The sequence below is a fragment of the Pectinophora gossypiella genome, chromosome 8 (genome assembly GCF_024362695.1).
Source record: "Pectinophora gossypiella chromosome 8, ilPecGoss1.1, whole genome shotgun sequence".
Classification (NCBI taxonomy): domain Eukaryota; kingdom Metazoa; phylum Arthropoda; class Insecta; order Lepidoptera; family Gelechiidae; genus Pectinophora; species Pectinophora gossypiella.
In genome coordinates this window covers 3,354,018-3,376,447 of record NC_065411.1, presented here as the reverse complement: position 1 = coordinate 3,376,447, position 22,430 = coordinate 3,354,018, and the positions used below count along the sequence as shown (strand labels likewise).

The 22,430-nt window shown below is 40.4% G+C and overlaps 1 protein-coding gene across 1 annotated transcript in view; it reads right to left on the bottom strand.

The window, feature by feature from the left end:
* Positions 1 to 3,534: 3,534 nt before the first annotated feature.
* The window catches only part of LOC126368972 (uncharacterized), a 74,679-nt gene continuing 55,783 nt past the window's right edge, over positions 3,535 to 22,430 (bottom strand). The window contains exons 5-6 of the mRNA XM_050013245.1: positions 12,731 to 12,950; positions 3,535 to 7,077 (exon numbers count right to left, since the gene is read on the bottom strand). Coding sequence (XP_049869202.1) covers positions 6,989 to 7,077; positions 12,731 to 12,950 — 309 coding nt within the window. The 3' untranslated portion in view covers positions 3,535 to 6,988. The remainder of the gene's footprint in view (positions 7,078 to 12,730; positions 12,951 to 22,430) is intronic.

Sequence of the window (22,430 nt, the reverse complement as noted above, 5' to 3'; positions counted from 1 at the left end):
ACACACAAGCGTCTTCCCTCATCGTTGTATGAAGCTAGCTGGCTACTGGCTGACTGATGGAACTATGGCGACGGTCTCGACTGAATATGTATGCCTACAGCGAATGGAAAATCGATTGACGGCGATTATTCAACAGAGGGGCTCATTACAGCTGGGATTAGCTAACGCACGATTAATTCCCACTGAGTTTACACTAGGATTCTGGCAATTGAGTCGCGCTTACGAGTGCTCGCAGCATTATCGGTGTCATACCCGGTACTTAGCCTACTTGTTTAACTAGATTTTCGCTCTCATGTATACCTACACACATCGTCAGGCCTCATACGTCTATTTCAGTTTTTTTATCTTTTTTGACGTGACTTGCGCTGAGGGCTCTCACGCGGTACAAAATTTAAGACAACAGGTCTGAGGGTGCCCAGTTGGGCGCGAATCTTGGCTCAGGGAGTCATCTGAGAGGAAGAATATTTGAAAGTGTTATCGACCCTAGTGGGTCGATAGCGATAAGCGCTGAAGGGAAATCGTTGACCACGCCGCGCCGGCGGGGTCGGTATCGGGATCTATTCCAGATAATGTATACAGTATCTAGGAGAACCATACATACATGCATAAACTCACGCCTGTAATGTTTAATGCCGTAGGCAGACCCAAAAGTAATCAGTAGACAACTTGTATGCACATTTGATTCGAAATGCTAGATTGATAATGAACCGCACGATGACAGACAGATGTTCAAACAATTATTTAAAAACTTAATGTGTTATTACTTATTTAACAAAGCATGGTTTAGCGAAACATATCTCTTATCTATTTAGCATTTTGCGATGAGTATACAATTTTGTATTATTATATTTTAATTGTATCTGTATTACATAAACTGCGTAATACGTCCCACTGCTGAGCACAGGCCTCCCCTCAATCAACCGGAGGGGGTATGGAGCATATTCCACCACGCTGTTCCACTGCGGGTTGGTGGAGGTGTTTTTACGGCTAATAGCCGGGACCAACGGCTTAACGTGCCCTCCGAAGCACGGAATCATCTTACTTTTTTCGGACAATCAGGTGATTCAAGCCTGAAAAGTCCTTACCAAACAAAGGACAGTCTCACAAAGTGATTTCGATAATGTCCCCATCGGAAATCGAACCCGGACCTCCAGATCATGAGCCTAACGCTCTAACCACTAGACCACGGAGGCTGTTAATCTATATTAATTCATTGCAAAGTGCCAAAGTCACAAGCAGTTAAGGTAAATCATATTATTTTTTTTAAATCTGGGGACTATGCAGGTCTTACTTCACTGTCTTGCATCACTATTACCCGTAAGATCTATTGTGATCGCTGCCATATGCTACAGTTCACCTCTTAGTCTTAAACTTTATATATAGCGTATCTAGTATTTGATTAAACTCCTTTACATGGCTACTAGAGGGAAGGAGAGGGGATGATCTAAAACCCAGTCCAGAGGGACATGAAGGCGCTGGGTCTCAAAGAAGACGATTTTTATCAGCCAGATATTAAGCGCCGCATGATTGGAAAAGCCGACCCCGCATAGCGGAAAGTGGCGAGGATAAAGAAGAAGTAGCGAGGAGCACTTTCTTAGGACTCATTAGGGATCCTCACGGTATCCTCCAAATGTGACACAGCACTTGCTCATCAGGGCCACATACTCCTCATTCTATCTTATTACAATAACTAGTGCTAAGGAGCTCGGTGGCGCAGCGGTTAACGCGCTCGGTCTGCGATTGTTGAAGTAAAGCAACTTTCGCAAAGGCCGGTCATAGGATGGGTGACCGCAAAAAAAAAGTTTTCATCTCGAGTTCCTCCGTGCTTCGGAAGGCACGTTAAGCCGTTGGTCCCGGCTGCATTAGCAGTCGTTCATCATCATCAGCCCATTAACGTCCCCACTGCTGGGGCACGGGCCTTCCCTATGGATGGATAGGGAGATCGGGCCTTAAACCATCACGCGGGCCCAGTGCGGATTGATGGTTATTAACGACTGCTAATGCAGCCGGGACCAACGGCTTAACGTGCCTTCCGAAGCACGGAGGAGCTCGAGATGAAAACTTTTTTTTTGTGGTCACCCATCCTATGACCGGCCTCTGCGAAAGTTGCTTTACTTCAACAATCGCAGACCGAGCGCGTTTACCGGTGCGCCACCGAGCTCCTCCCGCAGTCGTTAATAACCATCAATCCGCACTGGGCCCGCGTGATGGTTTAAGGCCCGATCTCCCTATCCATCCATAAGGAAGGCCCGTGCCCCAGCAGTGGGGACGTTAATGGGCTGATGATGATGATTACATTAACTAGTATATTAGAGAAGAACTCCCTATATAATGTTTTACGATAAGCCGCTGAAGATAAACAGCTCAACTCATCCAATGTTATCTATTCGTTCCAAGTTCAACATTGAAACTAATCAGAATCAAAATAATTATGTTGATTCATTAAGTATTATTTCTTGTTATTTTGCATCATTAATTTGATACTTATACGTCTTGCAATAAAACGCTGGAAATTCTGAGCATATTTATACGTATTCTCTTTGGTTGAATCGTACGCTTGTTAGTGAAATGACGCAAAAAATATTGTCAGGATTTCATTGATAATAATTGCTCGCATCGTAGCGTGAACATAGTGAGGGCCGAGTTAATATACAATAAAAATGAAGTCATGGTTTTCATTCTCTTTTCATCTTTATTTTCACCTGATTGTCCGAAAGTAAGACGATCCGTGCTTCGGAAGGCTTGTTAAGCCATTGGTCCCGGTTACTACATACTGATGTAAGTAAGTAGTCGGTACATGAGCCATGTCAGGGGCCTTTGGCGGCTCAATAGTAGTAGTGTAGTGAGGCTGGTATTCCACCTCACAACCCACACGATAAGAAGAAGAAGATCTTTATTTTTATGAGTTAGTAAGTCCATTGTGGTCTGATCGCCGTATATTGTAAACTAGTCACTCATTCCTGGTTTTAGCCTAGGCCAAATCACTGTGGGGTATGGTTAGTGGGGTCCTCCAGGGGTATGGCGAGCAGTAAAGTGCATCTGTCAGGAATGTATTGGCTAGGCGGCGGTATATATCGTGTCTACATGTAGGGTGTTAGTGACATCTTAACGAAAACTTTGGGGAATAATTCAGACCTTGATCCTGAGTTTATATCAAGTGGAATTTCCTATCGGAAAATTTATAATAATTTCAGTATTTATTTTTAATTATTTTTAGTTCCATACCTTCTTTTACACTACTCTATTTTTCCCTCAAAAAGTAGCATAAAGAATGGTACACTGACAAGAGTGTGACTCTTAAATTAGTGACGATAAGTTTTGCAACGAAAAATTCCACTTGATATCAGCTCAAAATCACAGTTTTCGTTACGATGTCGCTAACACCCTGTATAGTGTAACCCATGCAGCTGGTGCTACATGATTTATTTAACAAGCAGAGAGCATCATAAAGCAGAGTTTAAAATAGAGTCACTCGTTAATTAAAACGAACAGCTCGCACTCGAATGATGTGGGTATATTAATAAAAACACAACCTTTTATACCATATTTTATTTACGTATTCCATTTAAATATTACAATTAAAACAAAACAAAACAACAATTTTGTGTGTTACTGTACAATATAGATAAAAGATGATGTCGTGCAGAATTGACATTACCTTAAGTGAAACACAGCCATAGATTATGCCTATTTATAAAACTATTACATAGAACTAAGTAACGTTCAGTGAAGCTACATAATGTTACATTTTCTTCATAAGAAAACAATATTTTGTGATTTTCTTACCTAAGAAGATTGATTAGGGCTCGTAATAATTGTTTTCTCAAAAATGTCTGGATATTCCTATTTTATCTATCTGCTTATACTGTTTACAGGCCCTTTGCTCACTGCCGCGTACGATATAAGAAGTATATCGGAAAACAAGAGGCTCGATTTATCATAGGAGATAAGGACTAAACGTAGTCACCTCCGGCCAAGTAGTTAATGCCATCTGCGGGAAGTCAAAGCCAAAAAAAAGTAGTCCCAGGCATACAGTATAACCACTCCTCGCCAGCTAAGTTTAAGTCCCATATAGTAAGTAGGTGGCGAGCCAATCGCCATTCATAAACTGCCTATATACGTCCCACTACTGGGCACAGGCCTCCCCTCAAGCAACCGGAGGGGGTATGGAGCATACTCCACCAGGCTGCTCCACTGCGGGTTGGTGTGCCCTCCGAAGCACGGAATCATCTTACTTTTTCGGACAATCAAGTGATTCAAGCCTGAAATTCCTTACCAAACAAAGGACAGTCTCACAAAGTGATTTCGACAATGTCCCCATCTGGAATCGAACCCGGACCTCCAGATCGTGAGCCTAACGCTCTAACCACTAGACCACGGAATTGCCATTAACCGAGCACAAATCTTGAAAATATATGACTAATAAAACATAACATAAACAGCCTATATACGTCCCACTGCTGGGAACAGGCTTTCCCTCAATCAACCGTAAGGGGTATGGAGCAACGCTTGTTAAAGTTCCATTCAATTTTGTCCATCGAATTAATGTTATCTGAGGCAAGCCTTCAATAAATCACGTCAAAATAAAATGCTCCATTCGAGTCCCATTGACGGTTCATAGCTGTGTGCAGACTTCAAACTATGCAAACTATGGAAAATTGCGTCAGCTATGCGAGCAAGCTATACTAACTTAACTTAGCTCGCGGTCTGTAACCGACATGAATACCCGCGCTTTATTCGAGAAAAGAACCATTACAAGCCGTGACGACAATGGGCATTTGAGAGGCATTGATGGACTCACCATATCGTCGCGTTATAGAGAAAACTATGTAAGCGCCTTCTTTGCGGATTGTGATTGCAAAACCTCGCAATACGCAAGTTAAGTTTACAACCAGGAAAAAAAACGATCTCAATTTCCCCCCGGATTAAAAAGGAAATATGCTTATTTTAATTAATTGAAAAAAAATATTGAGGTTTTTTTGAAGAAAATTACATCCAAATGTGATTTTTTCAAGAAGGCCCTTGAGTGGTTTTTAATATGAGGTGACGATTTCCGTCTCGACTACCTACACTTGAACCAGTGCTTCGTCACTCACAACACTCGCGCGCGTTATTTACCTATTACGGTTCCAAAGAGCGCTCAGTAGGGCTAACACGCGCAACATGATAAAATTTTGTCACAATTCTGACGAACAGAAAAAAGAAACAGAAAATCAGAAATCATTTATTGCAAGGAATATACGTTATTTACATATCTTTTTACAATTATGATCTTCTTCTTCTTATCGTGTGGGTTGTGAGGTAGAATACCAACCTCATCAACCCTGGTGTCAGGGTTATAATTGAGCCGCCAAAGGCCCCTGACATGGCATATTATGGTAGAGTTTCAGTACATTACACCAACACCGGCATGTAAATATATCTCATAAGTCATAGAGAAAATTATCAGGTACATGTTACATAAAAATAGTTAAATATGTCGTTTTGTCGATTGCTGCTGTGTGATGTGTTGTGATCACAAAAAATTACGTGACACGCATGTTAGGGGAAAAAATAAACTCACCTATTTCGATAAAATTTATTGACTCGATCGATAATTTTATTTCGTTGCGCTTATTAGCCTTGCAGGTAGCGTTGAGCCGCAGCTCTGTGAGACCGCTCAAAGCGACGCAATAACAACTGTAGGCTTTGAGGGTTTACGCACATATTAGCACGCAGTGATCGCCGATGAAATCGCTGAGACGGAGTTTATTCTCCTGGTAAATATTTAAAAAAAAGTACCTACTGATTGATGTATCCAAACCGTAGTGACTATGAAGCAGGGATGTTATGGATATGAAATTTCGGATACGGATTGGATACGGATTGGATACGGATTTAAGAATGATTATACTGGATACGGTTACGGATACGGATGATTTTTTTATATCAGATATCCGATAGTTTCGGTTACGGTTGCTTTTAAGTAATCAGGGGGGTTAAAAAGGCCACATCGAAGCAATTCATATAAGAAAGCAATATTGCTATTTGACATTTGTTTGCATTGCGCACTTACTTTTATAGGCGCAAATGTCAAATTGCAATATTGCTTTCTTAGGTGAATTGCTTCGATGTGGCCATTTTAGCCCCCAGCACCTCAACTCAAGTTACCACGTGCGTCCATAAATGCCTGACATTCCAGCCACTGTAGTAACACTATAATTTATAAATAAATACTTATCTAATTTATACAGTTGACACCATGTATTAACATTAGAATGTACAAAAAATAACCTCCTTGATACAAAGTGGGTACTATGGATATTAAATTTCCGATAAATTCATGATTCTTTTGTATATTTAAGGTACGAAGTACGCACTAGATTCGTTATTATTTAACATTTAGAGTGAGGCCATACGGTGCCTTGTGGGTCGGACACGACGTCTGAACGGTGATGCTCCGTTTCATTCTTCAATGAACAACGATATGCCACACTATTTTGTTGATACTTAATAGTTCTTGCAACTCACGAAGGTAGTCGACCTTTGGTTGTGGTAAAGTATTAGTTTACCAGCAGTTCGCCAGACACGCACATAATCCCACCATCATGTTAGGTACACGAACCGAATGTGTTGCAACAACTGCACGTTGAAATTTTAATATTGCGACGTCGCATCGAACCAACAACGCTCGTAAGACTCCGGACTCGGCGAATGCGCTTGTTTTCGAAAGCATGACTGCATGCGAGCTGCGCTAAAGTTCTGCACCAATCTGTTACAGTATCTGCGCGCCGCACCTGCGCTAACTACGCGCCCTACGTGACTGCACGAACGCAGAGTTGTACAAGAAACTGTTACTGTATCAGCGCGCGTGCGGCGCGCGTGTGGCGCATTCGCCGAGTCTTCTGTAATTTAGTTATATTAAATTTTGTTTAAAGTATGTAACCGAGGCCGACGGATCTTATCTACTATTACTACTAATATCACCAGACTTTGTTCAAACCGATCCTCATAAGCTCACAAACCTTGATATATCTTTGAATGTCCAAATGATTGCGATTAAACACATGTTGGCACTAATTCCGGCCAGACTAATACCTGCGGAAGAAAGAGAATAGTATTAATTATAACAACGTAAATAAGTATTTGGACCCCTCATCTAGTTAATTAAACCTTAGAAATCTACAGATATAATGAAGGACTTTCCAGGCTAAAAAGTTAAAAAAAAAATACGTATATATAGATGCTGCTTTACAGAGTTTCCTTCGTTAAGTAATTTTCAAATTACATGGATAACAAACTTAAGCATCATAATTAAAACACATAATAACGGGTTCTTACCGCGTTTAAAGTAGGGATATAAGACTCCCGATATTTCGACACTGTTGCAAGTGCCATGATCACGGGATGACTGATGAGATTGGAGTGGAGTAGGTAGATCCATAATTTTCTACGAACGAATACGATTTTTTTTACTTTAAACGCGGTAAAAACCCGTTATTATGTGTTTTAATTATGATAATAACCGCGTAAACTTAAAACAATGTATAAACTTAAGCATCTCTTATCTTTATTTTTGGATATTAAAGCCAGCCCTCGTTATTAAAGCCAGGCCCAACACATCTTCCAATCATTATTGTTCTGATCAAAATAACGAGAAGCAATATAGGTAGCAACATAATTTTATACATATCTGATCCAATCATCAAGCAACAATTATTTTTATATACGCCTCTGCCATTAAGTACATTACATTTTTGAATAATTATGTACCCATGGAATGAAAGCATAGATACTTATCTCGTAGGAGTTATACAGCGCCATCTATATTATTTTTGGAGAACGTCGCATAGAAAGTCTCTCATTAAAAATAGAATTACATATATATATGGTGTGTACTGCACTCAGCACCACTATGTCTGAGTTCGATTATTTTCCATTCCATTAAGAGACTGGTTAAGGTTCAATGTTTATGCTACTGGAGTAATTATTATTCATCTTGTGCTACAGGGCTGAACCGACGCGGTACGGTCTGGTAGAGCCACGGTAGAGCTCTCAGAACAGTATAGTGGGCTTTGACCTTTAGGTTAGTCAACCTCATTCTCATACAGTGCTTCTATTTTCTTAATCTCCCTCGGCAATTATTGTTATTCTGAATTCAAACGAATGCTAATTTCCATGTTTATCAGTTATTAGATTTATCGTGGACCAGAATTTGAATTCCGAACTAAGTACCTACTTTATTGTTGTTTTGTATTGATTATCACTTGAAAAGAAGACAATGAAGTACTTATTTAGTTCGGAATTCAAATTCTGATACACGATAAATCTCATAATAGGGTACTTTCCAACTAGTCAAATCAGTTACTCTTTACTAAACGTCAAAACACGAAATTACTACAGAATTTGTATGAAAAAGCTACCAGTGACGTCATAGAAAAACGAAACAAAATGTCGCACTTATTATTACATTTTTCTTTATTAAAATCCATAAATAAGTTAAGTAAATAGAAAAAGGAAAACATTTTTTGTCATCTTTAAATCTGTTTGTTTAATATTAAGATTTTTTCCCAGTCTGCCTCTCGTTCCAAGGTGCAAGTTTACTGAACGAAGCTCGAAGAATTATAGGGATTATTATCTGAACTATCATCAAAGATGCTTTATATAATGACCGTAACTGATATCTCAAATTAATAAAAAAATAACTTTTAGCGCCACCAAAATTTTTAACGAACCGCGAGGGATACTAATAATAATTATAAAATATAATAATCCTGTAATATAATATCCGGATAATGATCACCAGTTTCCGGATCAAAATCGCGGGATTTCCGCCAATCCGGTTACAAATTAGTAATTTACGATTTGCTAAGCTCCAATCGCTCTTATAATAAAATATTATATAATGTAGGTACTTATTTGATAAACCTGCCGAGTTGTAAAGAAGTGGAGTACAAAGAAAGTCCTTATAAGGTATCTAGTAAATCCAATTTCCATACTAACAAGCTAATTCTCCTGGCTTCGATCTTAATAAAAGTTTTCTAGACAAAGGAGCCAACTTGCAAATGGGATGCTTGATCAAAATTCGTTTATTGTCTTCTCGGTCGTCTTTATGAAAGATTGAGGACTACGAACTACTCTATAGAGGAAAATATTTTATCCATTGAATTAGTTGAAACAGACACAAAGTGGACACATCCTGAGTGCAGAGAGGCATACTTAGGAAGTGTTAGAGACCGTTCAGCTGCTTGCCTTCCCGGGCATGTCGTAAAATCCGACAGAGGGATTGTGTCTTTAACGTGATACGGTACTTTCCAACTAGTCAAATCAGTTACTTTTTACTTAACGTCAAAACACGAAAATTACATACATACATAACATAAACTGCCTATATACGTCCCACTGCTGGGCACAGGCCTCCAATCAACCGGAGGGGGTATGGACCATACTCCACCACGCTGCTCCACTGCGGGTTGGTGGAGGTGTTTTTACGGCTAATAGCCGGGACCAACGGCTTAACGTGCCCTCCGAAGCACGGAATCATCTTACTTTTTCGGACAATCAGGTGATTCAAGCCTGAAAAGTCCTTACCAAACAAAGCACGAAATTACTATGGAATTTGTATAAAAAAGCAACCTGTGACATCATAGAATACGTGACAAAATGTCGCACTTCTTTTGACATTTTTCTTTATTAAAATTCATAAATAAGTTAAATAGAAAAATAAAACGTTTTGTAACCTTTTGATCTGTCTTTATTTAGCAATCAGAATTTCAAAATTTATCTTTGACCTAGGAATTTTGTCCTTCCAACTTTGGTGGAACATAATATTTTTCAACTCTCCAGGGACGAGGCCTCAATAGCAACCCTTCCAACCTTTCTCTACAAGACCATTGTTTCGCCGCTGGGCGGGGCAAACCTATTCGTTGCGTATTGTTTTTTTATTTCGTTTGACCGCCATTTCATTTGATTGAAAGCAATGTTCGTAATAGAACACGCTTGCGTAGACAGTTGATAGCGTACATCTTTCGTGCTAGCAATAAAGGCATTGCCATACCGTATCGTTCGATTTGGCTTGCCAATGTGGTGAAAGGATTCGCCAATCTGCGTGGAATGTTTTCACAGATTGGTCAAGGTATGTTGGACGTACTGTGGTATAAAATTCCGTCAGAAGAAGTTAAATAGAAAAATAAAACGTTTTGTAACCTTTTGATCTGTCTTTATTTAGCAATCAGAATTTCAAAATGTATCTCTGACCTCAACTACTCAATTGACTCCGTCAACCTTTGAAGGTTTCTATGGAGCCGCCAAAGGCCCCTGACATGGCTCATGGAATATAAGGGCCGTCCCCTTTGCCCAGCAGTGCGACAGGAGAAGATAATTAGAGGACCTGTTAGGGGGTACTTCTAACTACTTGGAGTGGCTGGTGGCTCGTTTCAATTAGTCTCTACGTTAGCACTAACATTGCAAGACGCCTACACAAATCAATGAAGACTTTTGATTCAATGAAGTGTGTGTGCACGTGCGTACACATGTGCATGTGTATATATATATGTGTATGAATATATATGTCACTCATAGCGCTATGGGCAAAAATTTGATATTTAGTTTTGTTTTACTCTGAAAATCTTCAGATTACACCTACTAAATTATATGTTTTCTTTATAGAAGTCATATTTGTTATTACTTATCTTAACTCACAAACTGTACCTACCCCTTGGGAATTGCGAGACATTCCCGCCACAAGTATCCTAGGATTACTTAATGGGAGGTCTCGGCCACGATGTAACTAAAATTTGTGAAATAAAGAATATTTTTTTTTTTGATTAAAGCTAGAATGCGGAGCGGCATCGGGGATGGGATTATTGTAATGCTCAGTTTTTAAGCACGCGTTCACACGGACAAGTCGCCATGATGCAGCACTGGCGGTAACGTTTGTGTCTGCATCCATGGCATAAGAAGACCAGGTATGCTCAATCCTATGACAAGCCGCCATTGCTAGCCCATTGATAAGTGTTACCATTCAATTGGTATCTCCAACATTCCAAGGACGCGAATTTTATTATTGAAAATTAAGTGAATTTCTAATTAATGTAGTTAATACGTATATTTGTCACGTATACAAAATCATTAAAACTGTACGTAAATATTTTATTAAAAGTACAAAATTTCCTTGCAAAGTAAATTAAAAACAATTGACGTGGGTAATTTATTTTTTACGAAATGGCAACGCTGGGCTAACCTTAAAATGCTAGCTGTCAGTTTCGAGCATACCTGATCTTCTAATACGATGTCTGCATCAATCTTAAGTTATTTCATTAGGTAAATGTAGGGTGCAAAACATTTCTGACGGAATTTTATACCACCGTACGTCCAGCATACCTTGACCAATCTGTGAAAACATTCCACGCAGATTGGCGAATCCTTTCACCACAATGGCAAGCCAAATCGAACGATACGGTATGGCAATGTCTTTATTGCTAGCACGAAAGATGTACGCTATCAACTGTCTACGCAAGCGTGTTCTATTACGAACATTGCTTTCAATCAAATGAAATGGCGGTCAAACGAAATAAAAAAAACAATACGCAACGAATAGGTTTGCCCCGCCCAGCGGCGAAACAATGGTCTTGTAGAGAAAGGTTGGAAGGGTTGCTATTGAGGCCTCGTCCCTGGAGAGTTGAAAAATATTATGTTCCACCAAAGTTGGAAGGACAAAATTCCTAGGTCAAAGATAAATTATAAAATTCTGATTACTAAACAAAGACAGATCTAAAACTGTCAAAAACGTTTTCTTTTTTCTATTTAACTAATTAATTTGTGAATTTTAATAAAGAAAAAATTTATAATAAGTGCAACAATTTGTCACTTTTTCTATGACCTCACAGGTTGATTTTTCATAGAAATTCCATAGTAATTTCGTGTTTTGACGTTTAGTAAAACGCAACTGATTTGACTAGTTGGAAACTACCCTATTTTTGGGTGAATTAGCTAAGTTAAAGTTGTCAATTGGTCGTCGTATAATGTTCATGTTTCGTTTAATTTTGTTGAGAAAATGCAGAATATTGTTCGAAGTTGTACCCACGCGTTGAAACGGACCATTTGACATCATGCGGCGCGTATTCGAGTAGCCCGATACCGACCCCGCCAGCGTGGTTAACGATTTCCTTCGCTTATTGCTAGAATCGATTAATTCTTTCAAATATAATCCTCTCAAACGAGCCGAGGTTCGCTCGCAACTGAACATCTTCCCAGGCCTGTTGTATTACATTTTGTACCGGGTGAGAGCCTCTCGCTCTCTATTTGTCCGGTAAATAAAGTAAAAATAATAATAACACACAATAATAAGGCGCCATAGTCACCCATAGCCCTAGTATCCGGTCCACTAACCCCCAACCTAATAGCCCAGTTCTCTTTGTTTCCATAATCTGCAATAGTCTTTCACGAACCGGGGATTGTCATTGGGTGCATTCCCATAGTGCATACAGATATAATTGCCGGTTGGTGTCACACAACATTTAGATTAAATTGTCTTAAGGGGTCTCTACGTGTTGCCTTCGGCCCCACACACGCCTTCCAAAAGTCCGGGACTCCATAGTCCCGAGATATGGGAATAACAAACAAAACAATAATAAACCACTAATAATAAAATGTAAGGTAAAGGTAAGGTAATAAGTAACTTCTCAAAACAAATGCTTTATACCCCAAGAGCGACGCTAAAAACAAAATAATTGCTTTCTTCGACACATACCCTTACTGGAGACATATTTCGACAGCTGCGTGCGCGAGTATACCGTGATGATGGAGACAGCATCACGCACGACTGGTGGCTCCACCTGCAGGAGCGCCTCGCAGCGTATGCGGAGCGCCCCACTCGCGTTGGTGGGGACGCGCACGCGCAAGATACGCCACGATGCGCGCAGGCCGCCTGCCTGCGGTATACTGTACTCTGTGCGCTGCCAGGCTTCAGGCTGTGGGAAAAAGGAGTTTCGTTAATCGAAAAGCTTAATTAATTCGATGCTTAGGCTTTCTAAAAACATCAAAGAAAATTGTGTACAAGCGTCACAGTTGGCTCGACCATTATACACCGCGATATGGCTCACCACCTATCACGTTGGTACTTAGTTCATCTTGTGCTGGTTATACCTCTGACTACCCCAATCAAGATATAGTCGTACGCGTCTGTTCTATTCCAGTTGTTATATTGCATTAAAGCATTGCGACGGTTATGGTTCCCATGATCGCTTTGTGAGACTTTCTTTTGTATAGTACTTATTGCAGGTTTAATAAAGTTTAACTTTTATTTGGTTGACGTGTTAACTATTAAGTATATTTATTATTTTAACTTTTGCTTTAAATGTTATGAATGTTATTTTTATTTTAAAGCTGACAAAAGCTAATTTTGAGTTTTGTTTTTGTTTATTGTCATTTGAATATGTATGTAATGTCATTTGTATTGGGAGATATAATAAGCCTGTATAATGATAACAGTTTAGTCTGTGTAAAATGAAATACATATATAAGTAAATAAATTTCACGTTTACACAGTACAGTTTTACTTCTAACAACATAGTATTAAGTAGCAACTTGTATCCTTAACAGCTACTTGCTCAGACAAAATAAGCGTACGCTGCCACGAAGATTAATGCCTAACCTGTTTTTAAATTTTAAGGTGTACAGGGAGAAGAACATTTCGGAGAGATATACTGGCCGCTTTAAAAGGCCATTAGCGAAGATTTAAAGAGTACCTCCACTGCTTAAGTCGCTTAACAATGAGCTGGGGTAATGGCACACAGCAACAAAGGTTCCTAACATGTTCTGAAACGCAAAGTTACAAAGAACGGTCATGGCTCATACTTGGATAAGTAGGTACTGAGCTGGTCGCATCGGAATGACGTAAATGCTTTTAAATGTATTGGGAAATTGTAAAGGAAACTCCGGTCTTAGTGAAACCTATTATCTAGAGTAAAGCCAGCGTTTTTATCAGGAGCCGTGGTAGCCCGGTTGGTAGAACGCTTGCCTCTCACTTTGACGTCTCAGATTCAAATTCAGTACAGGCCTAAACCAATGATTGTCGAATTTGTTTGAATATTTTCGAATGTTTGGATCATACATGATTATCACGTGCTCAGCGGTGAAGGAAAACATCGTGAGGAAACCCACATTCCGGGGAAATGCGTTTTCGGAGGTAAATGAGCTCACAAATAGGCTGGTTTTCCTTAGCAGGTTAGAAGGTCAGTCAGGCAGTCGCTTGAAGTCGCTTCTGTAAATAACCGTACCTGTCAAATATTCAGGTTAGGTAAGCAGACTCTGTGAAAAACGGGATAACGCTAGGGAGATGATAACATTTTAGGGTATTGAGAGTACTAGCTTGTATTTTTTAATATCTTTCAAGAAATTGTGTTTTGTATTCTAAATTCAAATTCTGATACACAATAAAATGAACAGGACAGTATATTTTACGTTTTAATTCGGAAATGCGAAGATTGCAGAAGTAAGTTTGTAGAAAGAGAGCCAGCTGTAAATAATCTTTAAAAGGACGACGTTCTGGTATTAAATCTGTCCATTAGAGACTGTCGCGCGGACTGTACCAACCATATTTCCAGAGTTCTGCATTACTAATTTACGACTCCAAGTGATTATAAATTCTTTCTGACGTCTGCAAATGACCTAAAAATAAACTTAGTGTCTTGAATAAGTATCTCGTTTATTACCAATATACCAAGAAGGCCTACAGTTGTTGCGGCTGCCGCGTTACTGCAGTGCATCGGCAATGTTTGCGCTAGCGGATATCGACAGCTTTGAAGCTATTGTACGCAAGAAGTCAGCATCATTGATGCGCAGACTGCGCGACAGCAGCAACAGCGTCCTGAGGGCGTTAACCGACAGTGGGGATTGTCCACTGATCGGCTGTATGATTAATAGAACCTTATCGATATTTAAGATAATTTACTAACATAGTTCTTAAGTTTGTTACTAACCAAATGGATCTAGTTGTTCGATAACAAAATATTTTTTTTTTATTACACATCAAGTTTCTTCGTAAGACTAGATCATAATAATATCCTTAATTAGCTAAGGTCTGCATGATAGCCGTGTTCGGAGAATGCGTGACTTCAGTGTGTTGGTGCTGGTTTGAACCCCGGCTCTAAACTATTCTTCTTCTATCGTGTGGATTGTGAGGTGAATTACCAACCCCATCTACCCTGAAGTCAGGGTTATTACTGAGCCTTCATAAGCCCCTGAAATGACTCATGTAACGACAACGTAAGTATTTTTTTTTGTAAGTGATTTTTGTTTTTGATCCGGAGGCTCCGGCTTCGAATCCCGGAGGAATATACAAAAATCACTTTGTGATACCTAGTTTGGTTAGGACATTTCAGGCGCTGATCACCTGATTGTCCGAAATTCAAGTGATCCATGCTTCGGATTGCACGTTAAGCTGTTGGTCCCGGTTATTATTTACTGATGTAAGTGAGTAATCGTTACATGAGCCATGTCTAGGGCCTTTGGCCGTTCAATCATAACGCTGACATCAGGGTGGATGAGGCTTGTATTCCACCTCACAACCCACGATAAAAAGAAGTTAGTCTTTAAGGAGTAGAGGAACACGCGTGGACTATCGGCGTCCGAAGGTCGTAATATACGATCCCGACCACCCGATTACTCTAGCCATAGAGGCAGCCAATCAACTCGCGACACCAATCACTTCAGGATCCCGATACCGACTCCGCCGGCGCGGTTGACGATTTCCCTCAATCTGTGATTATCTCTATCAATCCACTGGGGGCGATTAATTCTTTCAAATATTTTTTTCCTCTCAGACGACGCCCTGAGCCGAGGTTCACGCCCAACTGGGCACCCTCAGGCATGTTGTCTTAAACTTTGTACCGGGTGAGAGCCTTCAGCGCTCCCCATTTGTCCGGCCAAGTAGTTAATGCCATCTGCGGCAAATCTACAATAAGTCACGTCAAAAAAAAGGACTATCTGCTATCTCGCTCGCACGCACAGAGTATGATAGCACACGATAAGAACGATTTACGCCTGGTTTGTTGCGCATTGAGTTCAAAATGGAAACGCAATATACGGGTAAGGTATTTTCTTACATAATATTATCATTGTAATATTTTCACAGCAGTCACTTTCCTTGAAATGTGTTATTGAAATAGCACGTGTAAGGATAGTTTCCTTCATATAAGAAAAGTACTTATTTTCTACTTTGCCGTTTTTTAGAGATCCCTAAAAGAACGCGTAGACGGCATCGTGGTATTCTCTTATAAGTCTGGACATATCTATGGGTTTGTATTGGTATTGGTAGTCGCGAACCATTTTCCGCAACTCGACGTCTGAGCGCCTAATTTGCGTGATACCTGTAACGGCTGGATTACTCCAGCCAGCCTAATTCCCCAAGGAAGTCTAACTGTGTACTTTGACGTTGCTTACCACCTCAGGGAGGTATGACCTTCTCAGATATGTATGGGTTGTGTCGGTCTATACCCTCTTTAAAGGACTGCCTTTTGAACCGTAATTCCTCTCCTTGTGTCATATTCAGCATCACTTTTTCTCGTACAAACTATACCGAAACATGGAACCGTAAACAGTTGAACCGTAATAGGCAGCTGGTAAAAAGGTTTACAGGATATACAGGGTGTTAGTAATGGCCTCTGTGGTCCAGTGGTTGAGTGTTGGACTCACGATCCGGAGGCCCGTGGTTCGAATCCCGGTGGGGACATATCAAAAAAATCACTTCGTGATCCTTAGTTTGATTAGAACATTACAGGCTGATCACCTGATTGTCCGAAAGTAAGATGATCCGTGATTTGGAAGGCACGTTAAGCCGTTGGTCCAGGTTACTATTTACTGATGTAAGTGAGTTTTCGTTATATGAGCCATGTCAGGGGCCTCTGGCGGCTCAATCATAACCCTGACACCAGGGTTGATGAGGTTGGTATTCCACCTCACAACCCACACGACAAGAAGAAGTGACAAGCCGTGGTAGCCCAGTTGGTAGAACGCTTGCCTCCTGCGAACGAATACTTTAAGGTCGCAGGTTCGATTCCTGCACAGGCCTAAACCAATGATTGTCGAATTTGTTTTAGAATTCATGTTAGAATCATAAATGATTTATCACGTTCTCAGCGGGGAGGAAAACATCGTAAGAAAACAGTCGCTTCTGTGGTATTGTCACTTCTTCAGGTTAGGTAAGCGGACTCTGTGAAAAACGGGACCCGTTGCAAAAGTATGGAACTGTAAGTAATATAAAAAACACAAAAATTTTCATAATTTTCCGAAAGGAAATTCACTTGATATCAACTCAGAATCATAGTCTGAATCACCTCATTTGACTAGGTTGTCAAAAGGCATATTATGACTTAAACATTGTCATTTTATTGTAATAAGTATGATGCTTGTCTATAGGTAGACATCATATTTGGTTAAATCAAAATTCCGTCTAAAATGTGAGTTACATTTGTACTAAGGATCCCAAACTAAATGGAAAAAAGGAACGTGATACGGAACTCTCAATGCGCAGGTTTGCCTTGCGCGGGTTTTTTTAATATACTGCTTTCACGAAGACTTTCGCAAACAGTTTTCGACTGTAAAAAACAAAAAACGGTCGTCGCAGAATTCCGTCTTTCAATTTTCCTAAGTAGACAGATACTTATGCGCTTACAGGCACACCTGATATTCATTAGTGTTTGGCTATCAGCCAAGTAGATTCTGCTAATACACTTCCCTTCTTGCGAGGCACGGAAGTGACATGAAATGTCGTCATTTTACCAGGAAGGAAAAATATTGTTAAAAGTATTACGAAGAAAAAAATTCACAGTGGTTGGTTGGAAAATATATTCCCAAGTCCTATTTTCTTTCACCTGTTTGCCTGAAGAAATCGTTAATAACGAGGCTGCTCGAACAGCCTCCGTGGTCTAGGGGTTAGAGTGTTGGGCTCGTGATCTGGAGGTCGGAGTTCGATTCCCTATACACACGAGACATTGTCGAAATCACTGTAGAACCGTCCTTGTTTGAAAAAGACTGATTGTCCGAAACAGTAAGATGATTCCTTCAGTTGGAAGTCACGCTAAGTTCGCAGTGGAACAGAATGGTGGAGTATGCACTTAATAACAAAACCTTGCAATAGACAACCTAGTTTCAATCCAAGTCAAAATTTTCGATCTCATTTTTTACCTGAATTATATTCATTCAAAGAAAGAATATAATTCCGCTTAAAAATTGTGATGTTTCGTTGAAGAAAATCATATCAGAACGTGATTTTTCAAAAAGGCGCTTACATGGTGTTTACTATAAGCACTCCTCGGAGACTTTATACAAACAACCTCTTTTACACAGACACATTGACGATATCGTAAACGCTCATCTGTTTGTGTGTCATTTTTTCAATATAAACGGTGTCTTATGACATTTCTCCTACATTTTCTATTCTGAGTCTGACGCCATATGATGTAAAACTAAAGTATGTCCGACGGGTGAGATAAACCTGGTGGGGAGCGGAGAGTTGCTATTCTATACGTAGTTACTCCTTATTCCTTTGTTTTTTATATCTACTCCAGACCCTATAACATTTTCGATCATCTATAACAGAGGTTTTCTTGCTTTAACGAGATTAGATAAATCGTTCCCAGAACCCATTAAATCAGGTTTAACTATCTCTGACGTACATTTGATACTATCTAAATATATCTAAGAACACAAATTCTGTTTGTGGCATTTCTGTCGGAAGCTTTGATGTGTGATGTATGCAGATAGGACGGATCAAATGCTATTGATTAATTATTGGTACCACGTGGTGTATAGAAGTCAGGTTCAGATATATATACTATCCATAGATTAACCAATAGGGTTTGAATTTTAAAAGAATATTCGGTCTTATAACTTTAAAGTAGCCATAGTTGACTTTGAAGGAGCGATAGTTGACTTTAGAGAAGCCGTAGTTGACTTTAAAGGAGCCACAGTTGACTTTAAGAGTCATAGTTGACTTTAAAGGAAACATAGTTGACCTTACAGGTGCCATAGTTGACTTTAAAGGAGCCATAGTTGACTTTAAAGGAGCCATAGTTGACTTTAAAGAGACATAGTTGACTTTAAAGGAGACATAGTTGACTTTAAAGGAGACATAGTTGACTTTAAAGGAATTGTCGAATCAATTTTGTATGAAAACCGTTGTCACCCGCCACCCGACAAAAACTACGAAATTTAAGTCTCATGTAATTAGGGGGCGAGCCTGTAGCCATTAACTGGGCACAAATTCTAGAAACCACGTGATATCAATTATCTATTATCCAAACATTAATTCAAGTCATCAGTTTTCCACCGTTCATATTATTGTGAAATACGGAGAGTATTTCACGCTATACTCGAAAGAGTTCCAGTAATAAAATTTGCTTCATTGAAATACGATATCGATTCCGCTGTCGTGAAACGACGCAGATTGAATTCTTCTTTATTATCTATTTTAGCCATCGATGTACCTACATGTTCTTCCATGTGGGCTGTGAGGTGGATTACCAACCTCATCAACCCTGATGCCAGAGTTATTATTGAGCCGCCAATGACTACTTACTTAAATCAGCAAGTAGTAACTTGGTTGACATCCAAAGCACGGAACATCTTACATTCGGACAATCAGGTGATCAGCCTGTAATGTCCTAACCAAACTAGGAATCACAAAGTAATTTTTGTGATATGTCCACACCGGGATTCGAACCTGGGACCTCCATATTGTGAGCCTATCGTTCCATCACTGGATCATACGGCCGATGATTTTTTTTATTATTCAGGTAATCAACAGCTTATATGGTATACATAGTGGTGATATAACATTTTAAGTAACAAGAAAGCCAATTATAGCTTACCCCGGGTTACATTATGAGACGTGTAGGTATTCACTTAGTTTACAATTACACTTATTTGTTACTATGATAAGACTTTGGCAGTCATTTTGTGGCTGACAGATACAGGATTTTCATCCAAAGTGATCGAGTCGACAGCTATATGCCAATCAGACGTTTCAATGGCTAGATCACAATCACTATAATGAACAGTAATCCTCTCAAATTGGATTCTCTGTGTACAGTCACTAGGCTGGGGCATACAGTCACTAGGCGTTCCAAACTCGAAATATCTATTGCCTCCCTGCCATCGACGGTACAACCAAATAGGCACCCTCCGCCTTATTCCAAAAGCGTTATTCCGCTTCTCACAGGGTCCGCTTACCTACCCTGAAGATTTATCAGGCCCGGTTTTTTACAGAAGTTGGATGGTTGGAAGGTCAGACAGGCAGTCGCTGCTGTAAAAACCGGATCTGTCAAATCTTCATGTTAGGTAAGCGGATTCTGTGAAAATCGGGATGATGCTAGGAGGGTGGGTTTTTAACAGAATTTACTGCCTGTCTGACCTTCCAATCCGCGAAGAGAAAACCAGCCCAATACAGTATACATACTATATAGTCTTACCTATTCCAAAACGAACACTAAAAATCAGGTTTAAAATATTATAGCATATTCAGCGCTATATATGGTCGTAAGGCTAAAAGTCCTTTTAAAATCCAAATTCCATTGTTTAACTTTTGTGTCTGGAAATCCAGGCCTTACGAGGATCCGCCCTGTAGTTCCGGGCGCAAGAATAGGGCTACGGTACCCCCTGCCTGTCGTAAGAGGCGACTGAAAGGGGACACTGGGGATCGTGAGTGATAAGGGCGGGGGCCCGAACCACTCAACACTCGATCTCCGGGATGGACGGCAATGCGATATGGCCTCGCATCGCCGTAAAACTGGGATGGCGTAGGGGTGGGGATCTACCCCGGGACGCGCTTTATTGAAAGCAAGTGCGAGGGGAGCACCGGTGCGTTCGACAGAGATCCCGGAGCTCCCCGACATGCACCGCAGAGGGCCATCGGAGGGGTTTTAGTCGGTAGGAGTCCGACATAACCTCGTCGCTCCCCCGGGTGGCGAGGTATCCATGAGGATTTCCCCTTCGTTACAAAAAAAAAAAAAAAAAAAAAAAAAAAAAAAAAAAAAAAAAAAAAAAAAAAAAAAAAAAAAAAAAAAGGCCTTACGAGGATGTAGCAACCCTGCAATAGAAGAAGACCCACGGCTGCAACGCTAGTAGTGTCGCATATTTTGCATAATTAATATTATTTATTAGTAAGGTAAGTAGTTCCATTATGATCTCTGAAGAACCTTTTTCGTGAAGCTCTGGTCGATCGCTTTTATTATCATCACCATCACTAATTTCAGATCCACGCTCTTGTCGGTGTAGCATTCTCCATGCTACTTACTTTACTTTACTTTTGCTTTTTACTTACTTGCTTTTACTATAACTAACAGTTATTAGAAGAATTTAGTCTTTACAGCAATTATCCGCTAGCTTCAGCGCGAGATGGGCAGACGTCATCAAAAAAGATCTTTGTTCCTGCAATGTTTCCGCAGACGATACGTGTATCAGGGCGAAGTGAAAGGAAAAGACTCGGAAAGTTTTTTTTTTACGTGACTTATTGTAGATTTGCCGCAGATGGCATTAACTACTTGGCCGGACAAATGGGGAGCGCTGAAGGCTCTCACCCGGTACAACGTTTAAGACAACAGGCCTGAGGGTGCCCAGTTGGGCGCGAATCTCGGCTCAGGGCGTCGTCTGGGAGGAAAAATATTTGAAAGAATTAATCGACCCTAGTGGGTCGATAGCGATAAGCGCTGAATGAGGGAAATCGTCGACCACGCCGGCGGAGTCGGTATCGGGGTATTCGGAAAGCAGACCCCACCACCATGTGGGAATAATGCAAGGGAGAAAGAAAGAGAGCACTCATCCGCTCTCACCGAAACCACACTCACGCCTATTTCCCACCGGGGTAAGCAGAGACTAGAATTCCATTTGCTTCGACCCTGACACACTTCTCTTGCTTCCTCCACATTGATCAATCGCTTCATACACGCACGCCGATTCAGAGTAGATCGTACTAAAACTTTTCTAAGGACACCTCCAATTTGGTCAATGTAAGTCCTTCTAGGTAGGTAGGACTGGCAGAGGAAGACCTCTGCCAGTCCTACCATCAACTAACAAGGAGTAAATTTTAATCTGTAGATTTATCGATCCCAGAATGTTAATACTTAATGTTTCGTATAGATGGCGCCGTCGTTGGCATAATCACAGATCATATAATACTAACGTATATAGTTCGAAAGATCGCATGGACAATATTAGGAGCAAGTGAATAATTGATGGTTGACCAATTCAGGAGCTCGGTGGCGCAACGGTTAACGCGGTCTGCGATTGTTGAAGTAAAGCAACTTTCGCAAAGGCCGGTCATAGGATGGATGACCACAAAAAAAAAACACCTCGAGCTCCTCCGTACTTCGGAAGGCACGTTAAGCCGTTGGTCCCGGCTGCATTAGCAGTCGTTAATAACCATCAATCCGCACTGGGCCCGCGTGATGGTT